Here is an 11,745-nt window from a genome sequence, read left to right on the forward strand (position 1 = left end):
TCTTCCTGCTCAAATGAATCCTTGGAAGCTAAGCAGTCAAGTGTATTTGGCCCCATTTTTACAGAAGTACGTGTTACGCAGATTGCTGGGAAAAGGTTGTGCAAGTTTTTGTTGTGAACAACTTCACAGGTAGGTGTTGGCCTCCTTGGTGCTGAGACCCATTCTTTGCTATTCCCTGCACCCTTCTAAGGTTCCTCTTCGAGGTTCGTGCTGTGGCATTTTACAGCTCTGTGTCATCAGCTGCATTGCGTGCTGTGATCTGGTTTTCTCTCTACTGGCTTGGACGACTGAAACTTTTGAACTGGAGCGAACTGACTGCCAGCCACTGTATATGAAGCAGTCTTGCTCACTCACAAATAACTATATTCTTGTTTGTGTAAAAGTACTGCTCTGAAAGTGAGTCTTTGCTTGTGCGCTTGAGCTTACTGAAACGTGAGGGATGGCTAGCTATAAATGTGGGATGCAGCATGGCCTAAGGATTAACTGTGGGGACTTTCTATGTATTAGTTTAATTAATGATAATAGATGTGGTACTCTGTGTATAATAATATGTACTCTTCTGAAAGACGCTTTCATGTTTTGGAGTGGGCTGGTCTTTTTACTGAATGTATGTGTGTAGAGCAGCGTGTGAACAGCTAGCTGGGTGAATTTTGGGGTTGCTCACAATTTCACTTCCCTCTTGAGGGGAAAATCTCAGTGGCCAAGTATACCAGTTTGTCTGGTATGGGTGACTGTCTGGTTTTGTTTGCAAGCTACCTTGGCTACCTAAGGATTTTGCTTTTGCAGTTGTTAAACATAACAAATGTCCCTGTCCCTTCCCAGTGCTTCAAATCCAACAAGCACAATGTAGAAAAGAGCTTAAATCCTTTCTAATGAGAAGCAGCCAGGAGTCATGCTGGCAAATCAACCCCTTGAGAACAGGCTGTTCTCTGCACTCGGATGTTTCGTGGACCTGAGTTTTGCTTCCCCATACCAAAAAAAAGCCTTAACCAGGCAGAATTTGTGGCTCTGAAATGCTGAGCAGACAGAGGCCATAACCACTTCAAAACCTAGCACAGAGGTTGTACATATATGGGGACTGTGAATACATCCAGGCTGTGCACCATTGGTTTCTCTTTCAACAAGAAATCAATGCAATTACTTGACAGCACAACAGTTGTCTCTTCAAAAAAACCCAACCCAAGCCCCCAAAACCAGTTGTGACTGTTGTGTCTGCGCAGTGCCATGCAACCCAAAGCAGTCTGGCATCTGGCTGCCAGCTGGCTTGGCTCTCCTGGGAACATAGCAGAGGGGGTCACTTAAACTGACAAAAACTTGAGGTTCTGGATGGCCCTTTAATTGTGGGTTCTTGCAAGCATTAGGGATTTGTAGTCTTGCTCCCCACAAAGGGCCTTCATCATAAACATGTGTACATATAGTTAAGGGGTAATATCATGCTTAGTGAACACCCAAATTTGTGCTATGTCCTAAACCCCTTGGACTTAGCAGTAGTGAAGTTACGGCTATGAGCTGTTGTCAAGGGAGGAAAGGAGTGATTTGATTTATAGAGAGGACAAAAGTGGTGTGGCTAGCGAACCACCTTCTCCTGGGGAGCTTGGAGGAACTCTGCACAGACACCAATGCTACTATAGGGGAAACTCTTTCCCCTCTGGGTTTCCTGGGACCTGTGAAGCCTCAGAGCATGAGCTCTAGTCTTTGCAGGCTTCTCCACTACACTTTGTTTCTCTGCTGTGTGCAGACTGTGGCCCAAACTTGAAGAAATACTCCTTTATCGCCTGGCTTTTTTTCTCCACTAAGCAAACTTCTGCTGAAACATCTGACCACTTCACTTCAACTTTAGAGCATGCGGCTACAAGAGACAGGAGTGGACAGTACTTTGGCAGGCTGCTGGAGGGCGAGTTTCAGCACAGCACATGAACACACACTTAATTTTAGGCTTATTTTTAGCCATGCAAAGTCGCTGGTATAAATATGCTAAGCTTAAACATGCGCTTTGTGCTTCTGATTGGATTGGAGACTGAGGACGGAACTCACTTTCTTGCCAGCTCTGAACCAAACAATTCCTGGAGAAGAAAAAAAAAAATCTAGTAAGGACAAATCTTAAGCAGTAAAGCTATTTCTCCTGAAGGCTGAGGTGAACAAACACATAAGAAGAAGAATACAGAAGCAAAGGGAATGGCCAAATTATTCTTAGTAAATACAAGCTAATGCAGCTGTCAAAGGCACCAGATTGAATAAAATCTCTGGCGATAATTTTGAATATATGCTATCGCTATCCAGCATTTATGTTTCTCAGAGTAAAAAAAGGATGCTGGTGTAGGGGTTTTTTTTGCTAACATCCCAAGTGCACCAGTACTTCACTTAAATCAGCATTCACTACCAATACTGTGGCTTCATTGCTTCGGTTGCACAATCTGACCATAACTGTTTGCTTGCAGTTATTTGAAATGCAGCTTTTCTGCTGGCAATTACTTTATTTACTGCTTGCCTGTAAAACAATAATGCCTTCCCTTGTGGGCACAAAGGCAGATTAACATCAGTAATTACTAAAGCAGATGTTTGTATGCGAATACCCATTTCTTAGAGGCAGATTGACTTCTGCACTGGCATAAGGGAAAGGAATTCAAATCGGGCGATGCTGTCATCCCGCAAGTGATGGGAGCAGCATGGGACTCAGCAGAGAGAGCTGGGTAGCTCCCCCCACCTCACGTCCATCTCGCAGGAATTCCTCTCTGCAGGGTGATAATTGTTGACCTTATTGAGATCAGTCCTGGGAGTTGTTGGCATTTGATTCCTAAAAGTGACTGCCAGTGACTGAACAGGGCTCAGTGCTACTTGCACTTGCTTCCTGTTGGTTTGTTTTGGGTTTTTTTTTCCCTGTTCCCAAGAAATCTAGAGCTGTGCTTTCAAGAGAGCTCAGCACCTAGATTGGGGCCCTATGTTTCCTAGTAGCTCTGTTCCCACTGAATTGCCTGCAAGGTGCGCTCAGTGCTGAGTACTAAGCTTATTTAAAGTAGACAGTCATTAGCTCCTTCCAGGCTACTGTGAAGAGCAAAGGAAGCGTAGTTGTGTCTCAGAGGGACTGGAGGGAGGGTCTTTAGTAATCCGGTTGTACTGCCAGGACTGAAGTATGTTCAGAGCAGCCCTTCGGTGCTTTTGAAGCCTGTCCTGGCACATAGTGTTTTTCAGCTGAAGAATCGCCTTGCAGTCTATCCAGAAAAGCCACCCCTGGCTGCTTGTGGCAAGAGCTTGCCAGCATGTGAAGGCGTATGTACATGCAGAAGAGATGTAGCCTGGGCACTTTGAAATCAGCTGCCTAGATTTCAGAGACCCCCCCCTTTTGAAGCTGAGAGCGAAGATAGGGCCCTGATTTTCCTTGTGTGGACAAGTCATGGCATTACCTCCGTTCCTCTCCTGAAAAAATAAATGCCTCTGCATGCCAGAGCAGGGAGTGGACAGAGGTGGTCATGAGTCTCGAAGGAAGGCAGAGGATCCCTACTTCTCCCACCATCACTGAATGTGAGCTGGTATGGGATGGGTTCATTTCCGTAAGCAGAGGGCACTCTTCAACAGCAGTGAAATGGCTTTGCCTTTGGTATTGAATCACTTTCAGCCCCATCTCATAAACTGCTGACTATCTTGCTCAAGAGGCTTTCAGCTTTTGAAAGCAATCCTTTTACGAAACGCCTCCCTTCCATCACCTTGTGTTAGTTACGCAGCGCTGTGGGAGGAAAATGGGGAGCCATGCCAGCACCCCACCCTTTGCTGCTCTAGATTCACTTAGCAGGATGCAAAGTCCTGACCCCAGCATAGATTTCGCCTGCTGTCCCTCGGTTAAGAGAAATTGAAACCAGATGTTTAATGTTATATCATGCTTTTCCCATTGTTCCTGCCTCTATTACAGTAATTACTCTCTCTTGAGGGTCGTTCAGAGTTCAGCTCTGTGGAGAAACTGTTGTTCTTGATTAAAGGACTAGCTGCTTTTTCAAACATCCTTGTCTAATTGTACTTTGAAAGACATGTCACAGTATTCCAGAGCTTTTCAGTTAGCTACCGAGACTTCTATAATTGTTCCTTTGGATGTTAAAAGAGAGATGAAGGATGTCAACAGCAAGGACAAGGAATGCAGCAGTTATCTGGAGAAACAAGTATGCCCGGTAACATAAAAAGCTCACCAGTCCTGAGTGAAATGGAAACATAGGTAGAAAGGTAGATGAAAATATACTGGATGTTGCACAAATGCTGTTGAACCAACCATGTAAGAAGACCCTAAAACTCTTATTTCTTCCAGTCATGCTGATAGCACACAGTATTACAAACTTTTGCAATGTTATCATGAGTTTCCTGCTGCTTGGTACGTTCCTTAAATTACTGGCTCCTTTGGCCATCTGGTTATTTGAGAATTTATGTTTTATCTATGTTCAAAAAAGCACCTCTGATAGAGAAAAATGGTTGTGCCTTTCAGAAACAAAAGCACAAAATGCAGTTTTATTTCATGAACACGGTCCCCTTTGTTCAGTGATTGTAGAGCATAATTTTTTTTGCTAAGCCTTTTTTTCCCAAAATTGCTTTGGTTCAAGTCCTGATTTTGTGAGGTTTGAACGGGCAATAGTCAACAAATGCAGCTTGCTTCTGTTTGCATTGTGGGTCTGCAGGGTCCGTCTGGCACTGCCCAAGCTGGAGAACCAGGAACTCTGAAGGGCAAATTTACCTTTTTAGCCATTCTGCACAGCAAAGCAAGGCATGAACTGTGTCAAGAGGGACTCTGTCAGCTACCCTTTTGCAGAATAAATGTTGGTGCATCAATTAGGAAAGACAAAGTGAAATCCTGGCACCAAAGAAACTCCAGGGACTGACACTGCTGAGCATAAGCCAGCTCTGCTTTCTGCAGTTATATGTGTTCAACTGATTGAAGTGTTGCTGACCAAGGAAGAGGACAACATGATATTGACCAATGTGCAACTCCTTTCAGACATTTAGAAAAGCTGTCAGGCATCCAACAGGTCTCCAGATATGTCTCTGTTTTCTGTGGGAAGGAGCAGGAACGCAGAAGGACCTGGGGAGAGAACAGGAAATTTTGATATTTGATGCTTGAGGACCATCAGTGCTGGGGACTTCTAGCACCTGGCTTAAGTCACTTGGCAGAAAGGGGCCAAGCTGCCTTCTGAGCTGCAAATCCAGCAGACTCCTCTGCTTGCATACCTGGGGAGGAAACCTGAATTATCACTGTGATAGAATGTCGAAGTGCCCTGTGCACTTTTTTTGGGGAAAAAGCAGGATGTGGCAGACTGGGCACTGCTGCTGCTGGCAATGGGATTGCTCTCCCCTACCATGCAGTGCTTGTGGCAGGCAAGCTGTGGTCTTTGAGACCTCTCCCCCTTTCTCAAACCGAATGTAAACTTTGCCTCTGGGTTTGAAAGTTGGTGGTGTGAGCAGGAGGGCAGAGAGTGTTTCTGGAGAGCCTGTCTGCAGTGTGCGGGAAGGGGTTAGGAATTACTCCTTGGAAAACATTCTTTTGCCTCAGCTGCAGGTTGGGGAAGCTGTAGGCAGTGGTTTGATGAGGAGGAAACTTTTGGTTGAAACTTCATAGAGACACTTCTCCACCTGTGAGAAGCCAGTACGTAGGGTAATTCCCAGGGAGAGAGGAAACCCAGCCTGAAGGCTCTGCTTCATAAAACTCAAGACATAAACTTTTCCACACCTGTGCCCAGGCTGTTGCCTCTCTGGGGGCAAGATGGTCTCTGTCTTGGAGAGGATGGTTCCGCTTTGTGTTGAGCCTCTTCCGTACTGTGTGAATGATTATCTGCCTGAGGAGGACAGTGAACTTTTTCCTCCAAAAAAGTGTCACCACCCCTCACATTACTGAAGCAAGTCTCCTTTGCTTCCTCAGCCTTTTCTGCTCGAGTGGCTTTGTGGCATCAATTATTCATTGGGCCAGTGACAGACTGGCATGTGAGAAGACGCTGAAACGCTGGGTTTCTGAGGCAGAACAAGGCCGGCTGAATGGGCATGCTGTGGTGCCGAAGCAGAGGTGAAGAGAGAAGGCAGCTGTGTCATGCTGTACCACGCACGATGTCTGCTTACAGAAATAACCATGAGATCACCAGGACTGTACCGAGAGCTGACTTACCGCCTGCCAGTGTGAATTTAAGCCACACTGAATACCTTCACTCCAATGAGGTGACCCAAGAAGAGCTAACACTTTGCTTGCTTGTTTGCCTGCAAGGTGAAAGCTCCCTGAATCCCAGAGGCACTGGTTTTCCCTCTCACGGTGCTTCCCTTGTGTGATAGTGTGAGGCACAGATCCCTGCGTGTGCTGCGTGGGGCTGGTGAGCATCTCCAGCGGCTGGGAGCCGGGGCACTGCTTGATGGAGGCCTGAGCTGGCAGGGTCTGCACAGGGTGGTGGGGAGAGACCTGGCAGGTACGTTGGAGGTGCAGTGACTGATTGAGGCCAGAGCCGGCTGTTCCCTTTGGCAACAGTCACTGACAGTGCAAAAGAGAGCCTTCGCCTCTGAAGACACGAAGGCGAGCTCTAACCTTGAGTTTTAAACTGATCCAGTCTGGATCCAAGGCCAGTTAGGGAAAAGATAAATGGAGACAGACTCCTGCGGCCGCTAGCAGCTTTGGCTCGCGTCCCAATACGCACACCCCGGTCCCCTCTCTGGTGCTTTCGGTGGTGCTCGTGCCTTTCTCTAGCTGTAAAAACTACCCCAACGACCTGTTGTTGTTGAATTAGTTGCACAGCTTGTTGCCAACTGCAGGGATTTTTCCAGCGATAACTCTCATGCTGGGTATTGCTGGCATGCAGGCAGCCTTTCCAGTCAGCGCACATGCCCTTTCCTTTACATTGTAAGGCGTGCTGCGGATATTCAGGCGGAAAATTTTGCCCTTCCTTAACGTAACAACTCCACGAGGCCTTAAATCCCACTGGAGCTAGCTCCCTCATGCTATATTGGGTCCCGTCTTTCCAAACTTAGGATTCCTGCCGGGATGGGGGAGATAGGCTTGTGGTTACCAGAGGAGACTGGAAGTGCAGCGATCTGTCTGGGAAGCCGCCCCGGCTGCAGATGCCCCTCTGGCCTTCAGCAGAGCAATTAGTGTGGATGAGGTAACACCGACGCCGTGGAGGCAGCTATAGGAAATGATACATGGTGTTCTGTGCTGGGAGCCACACTTGTAGCTTAAAACGCTCTGTGGTTTTTATTTTCCTTCCGCAGCAAAGGGAAAGAAGTGCTAGTATAACCCGCGAGGAGGCAGAGCCTGGAAAAAGTCTCTGACTTCCCGGACCCGTGTGGGAAAACATCCTCCTCCACCCGTACCCCCGTGGAGGGTCGCGGGCAGCAAAATGGCAGTGCCACCCCCTCACCTTCCTCCTGTCCCCTCCCCGAGGGACAGGGGACACAAGTGTGTTTCCACAACCAAGTTGGCTTTAGGGCACAAGCCTTTCCCCAGCGCAGAGAGATTTCAGGGGTTACCGAAACCCTTTCCCCCTCACAGCGCTGGCCTTTCTGAAGAGAAAAAGGAGCAGCACCGAGAGGGGTTTCGGAGGGGGAAGCTTCTGTCCCAGGGCACCGCGAGTTCCCTCACAGAGAAGCCCCGCGTCGGGGTCGGAGTGTCTGACACTGCCCATCCCTATGGCAGACGCCTGCCGAGGCGAGGAGGGGGGGTCACCGGGCAGCTCTGCCGCTGCGGGACGGCTCCGTGCCGGAGGGAGAAGGCGGGCCGGGGCGGTGTGTTTGGGGAGGCGACCCGCCCCGCCGGCCTTAAAATGGCGGCGGCTGGAAGGAGGGCGGCAGAGAGCGGAGTCATGGCGGGAGCGAGGGTTTGCCTGACGCTGCTCGTCGCGGCACTGATGTTCGCCGGCGCCGTGCTGGCCGGTGAAGGCCGCCCGCGGCTTTTGGGAGCCCCGGTGGACATCGATAACACCGACAACGATGAGGGGCTGCAGCGGGCCCTGCAGTTCGCCGTGACGGAGTACAACAAGGCCAGCAACGATATGTACTCCAGCCGGGTGGTGCGGATCATCAGCGCCAAGAGGCAGGTGGGTGACGGGACGGGCTCGGGAACGGCGGCGGCCGGGTGGCTGTTCCCTCCCCGGGCCGGGGGGTGTCGGGGTCGGTCCCGGCACCCTCCGGGGAGCAGCTGAAAAGGAGGCCTGTGGGATTTCTGTGGAGAAAGAGCAGGCCTCAAGCTTGAGGGGGTTGTTCAAGCTGGTTTTTTCCTCAGAAGGTGAATAAAAGCCTCTCTTTGTTGTTGTTTTTTTTTTCTCTGAGGCTTGGGTCTTGTCAGTCTGAATGCCCTTGAGTACTGTGTGTTACTGAAGAAGCTGTAACTTCCTTACGGTGCTGAGTTAACACATGTCTCTGTTTACTGACCAAGGAAGCTGCACTGTGAGGCTTGTTTACTTGGATTTTGTTTCCTGTTTTTGAAAGGTTGCCAAGTGCCTCTTCCGTGGAGGTTGCCACATGCAATCCCCCTCTGTACTTCTGGGCCGTTGTGTAACCAGAAAACTGCCTTTCTGCTAGGCTTCTCTCATCAGAGAGCCCTTCTGTATGGGCTGCAAATAAAGCTGCTTCTGCCCACTTGTCTTGTTGCAGATTGTGTCTGGAATCAAGTATATAATGACAGTTGAGATTGCCCGGACAACTTGCCCAAAGCCGGCAACTGATCTCCAGAGCTGTGCTTTCCATGATGCGCCGCAGATGGCTAAGGTAGGCTCCGGAGCACGGCATGCGTTTCCAACCCAATCCCTCTGGCTGGCTTAGTACAGAGAGGTATGGGCAGTGTCCCTTGTCTGCCCCAGCCAGAATCAGAGACCTCATGCCTTTACACTTAACGAGACACTGCCCATGCAGAACTTGTCTTGCCAGGTGATGGTGACGGAGAAGGCAGGGCCTTTTCGCCTGTTTTGTAAATGGGGCTCTGAGGCTGTAGTGCGTGGAGGACTGTGTGTGCCTCGATACTCCTAAAAAGTGCTCATGGTCTGGATCACAAGGATATATGGAGTAAACTCTGCCAAGCCTACAGGTCTCCTGGCTCTTGGTTCAGGGTCCTGAGTCCCCATACCATTTTCTGCTCCTTTGCTGTAAACATGCTTGACTTGACACACTTTCCTGGGGCACTTATTACTGTGAATAGCACTTTGGGCTAAGCACTGATCACAAGAGGCAGATTACCCCTGTGCTCTTTGTCTACCAAGCTGTTACACATGAGTTTTGTCTAATGACAATGGTCTTCAAGGAATACTTTTAACTTCTCAGATAAGAGCACCAAATATGTCTGCCTTGATCTGGTCTGAGTCTAGATCTTTCATAGTACTTCGTTACTTCTCTTAATCACAGTGATAGGCTTGGCTTCTCTGTGTACATGCCCTTTCTGCCTGCATGTACAAGAAGTGTAACTGCACACAAGTGATCCATTAAGCACCTAGTTAGAAGCTGGTGTGTACCATTATGAGAGTTGCTGTGATTTGACACGTGCACATACAGATCAGCTGTGCAGGTGTGCTTACCTGTGCCTGAGAGCTTATGTTGGAGTATTACCCATGCTGAAAGCTTTCCTCTGTGTGAATGGGTAAAGGAGGTAACCTGATCTTCAGAAGTGCTGACTGCTCAGCTTCTCTGTTCGTGTTTATTGGAAGAAAAAAAAAAAAAAGATTCATCCTGAGCAGGTACTAACAAGAGTGGTGTTCCAGAATACTTGTCAGGAGAGGGTAAATCTAGACAGCCATGGAATTGGCATAGTTTCTGGATCATGTGGGGTGGTAATTTGGTGTAGAGCAATAGTCAATGACACTGTTTTATGCTCTTTAATCTGATAACTGCCTTTTTTTTTTTTCTTTCCTTAGCACACCACCTGTGACTTTGTAGTGTACAACATTCCTTGGCAAAATGTAATTAAACTACTGACCAGTAACTGCAAATAAGCCTACCTTGGTTCCAGAAGAGACCAGCAACCAGTTGCTCAGATTGAAAAGAAAAAATAAAAGCAAGCAATAACACAAATTGTGATGGGCTTTATCCAATGCCTTTTAACTACTTATGTATGCTTGTGCTATGCAAGTTAAACTATGTAACTTTCCTTTAAACCACAGTATGATATCAACTTTTTCTTCTTTGTAATTCCATTTTAGAGCAGCTGTTTTGGTCTTCCCACAGCTTTCCCAATAAAGCAACTCCAACATCAGAATTCTGATTAAAAAAACCCCCTCGGTATCCCTGTTAAGTGACTACTGTAAACATAAAATCCTAATTCATAATTGCTGTGGTGTGTGGCTTTCTTTTTGAGCTGCTTCTGTTTTAGAGGGAGGGTCTGCTTTTATTTGTGACCTAGTCTATTGTGCCCAAAGAATGGGGTGAGAAGGAATGAGGGACCCTGATCTCATGGGAGGTAAACGCTGCCTCCTTGTCCCTTAACCTGGCCTCTGGTATTGAGTAAGAGGTGGAAGCCCTTAGTGGTCTTCACTGAAGAAACACTCTGCTTTTGAAAACACTGCAGTATGCAACACCCGACCGGGGCAAGATGAGCCAAAGCTTGTATTAAGGCTGGGATTGTTTCAGGTCCTGGCTGCTGTGCTCTTCTGTTGCAAGGCTGCACGGGTCTGTGCAGTTGCGTTGTGTAAGGATTAACCGCTCTAGTATCTTCCTGCGCTGCCTTTGAGGTGTTTTTAGGAGCTCTTACTTCCTAGGGCATCTGGTCTTCGCAGGTTGTATCCCCAGCTTGCTCTGAGCGGAAAGCCCCAGGGCTTCCCTTCCAGTTCAAGCAATAGCATGGCTTATATCATTTATAACCTAAGCTATGACTGCTGGAGGAACAGCTTCTTCGGCTTATATCATTTATAACCTAAACTATGACTGCTGGAGGAACAGCTTCTTTGGCATGTGTGCCTGAACCATGACAGCTTCTGCTTACAAGCAGAGATGGGTGCAGAGATGCCTGGAGCAGATCGGTGACAAGCCTTTCTTGTGGGGGAGACTGAACTGTACTCTGGCTGTGTATTAACCGGGGGGAATTTGAATGCTGCCTGATCTGGGCAAATACCTTTAAATCAGCAGGCAGAGAGGATCAGCACGCAAAGAGAACTGGCTGAGGTGTTTCCTGTTAAACCATGCTGAATTTGTATTGCAGGGAAATTGGGGATACTCTGCCTGCATAGCAAAGGGCAGATGACCCCCATACCCCTAATCTATTTAGCCTGAGGGCAGCCTAGTGCAAAAAGAATGGGAAAGTTAGTAATTGGTGTTAAGTGGATAACTGATAAGAAAGAAACTGTTATCAGCCAGTATAGTTTTATAGCAAATGGATATTGTCTACAAAACCTGGCTTTGTTCTGCGAGTGTGAGTGTTCTCTGGAAGCAACCCTCTAAATCCAAGTGCATATACAAGCCTGGTGGGGTCTTTCACTCAGGTATGTTGCTGCTAGTTTCGGTAAATATGGCACCATGTTTGGGGTTGGTGTGAGCGTCACAGGGGAAGACGGCTCCAGATCTAGGAAAAAACAGATCCAGGAAGAAAACCCATAGCTTTTAAATGTCTTGTGATGTGGTGTCCCAGAACCCAAGCAAAAGAGGCAAGGAAGCTTCCCTGGGCAGAAGGCAAGTGAGACTGGAGCTTGGGATCGTGCGTAGGAGGGGTCTTTTGGTTTTTACTCCTGGGGGAAGGCTGAAAGGAAGGAGCAGGATCCCCTTGAAAGAAATTTTATCTTCAGGTAATAGGGGAAGGTGCCAGGTCAAGAGAATGAGTCT

The 11,745-nt window shown here is 48.0% G+C and overlaps 1 protein-coding gene across 1 annotated transcript; it reads left to right on the forward strand.

The window, feature by feature from the left end:
* The first annotated feature begins 7,742 nt into the window (after positions 1–7,742).
* LOC126052637 (cystatin-like) lies at positions 7,743–10,259 on the forward strand. Its single transcript, XM_049833583.1, has 3 exons — positions 7,743–8,042; positions 8,599–8,712; positions 9,849–10,259. The coding sequence occupies exons 1-3, from the start codon at positions 7,770–7,772 to the stop codon at positions 9,924–9,926; spliced, it is 465 nt and encodes a 154-aa protein (XP_049689540.1). The 5' UTR covers positions 7,743–7,769; the 3' UTR covers positions 9,927–10,259.
* The last annotated feature ends 1,486 nt before the right edge of the window (positions 10,260–11,745 follow it).

This window comes from Accipiter gentilis, chromosome 30, assembly GCF_929443795.1.
Source record: "Accipiter gentilis chromosome 30, bAccGen1.1, whole genome shotgun sequence".
In the NCBI taxonomy this organism is placed as follows: Eukaryota; Metazoa; Chordata; class Aves; order Accipitriformes; family Accipitridae; genus Astur; species Astur gentilis.

Bases quoted from the DNA above. Each gene is read 5' to 3' on its own strand.
- LOC126052637 (XM_049833583.1), top strand. From the start codon at position 7,770: ATGGCGGCGGCTGGAAGGAGGGCGGCAGAGAGCGGAGTCATGGCGGGA. The intron at 8,043-8,598 runs GTGGGTGACGGG...GTCTTGTTGCAG, and splicing joins TCATCAGCGCCAAGAGGCAG to ATTGTGTCTGGAATCAAGTA. The intron at 8,713-9,848 runs GTAGGCTCCGGA...TTCTTTCCTTAG, and splicing joins ATGCGCCGCAGATGGCTAAG to CACACCACCTGTGACTTTGT.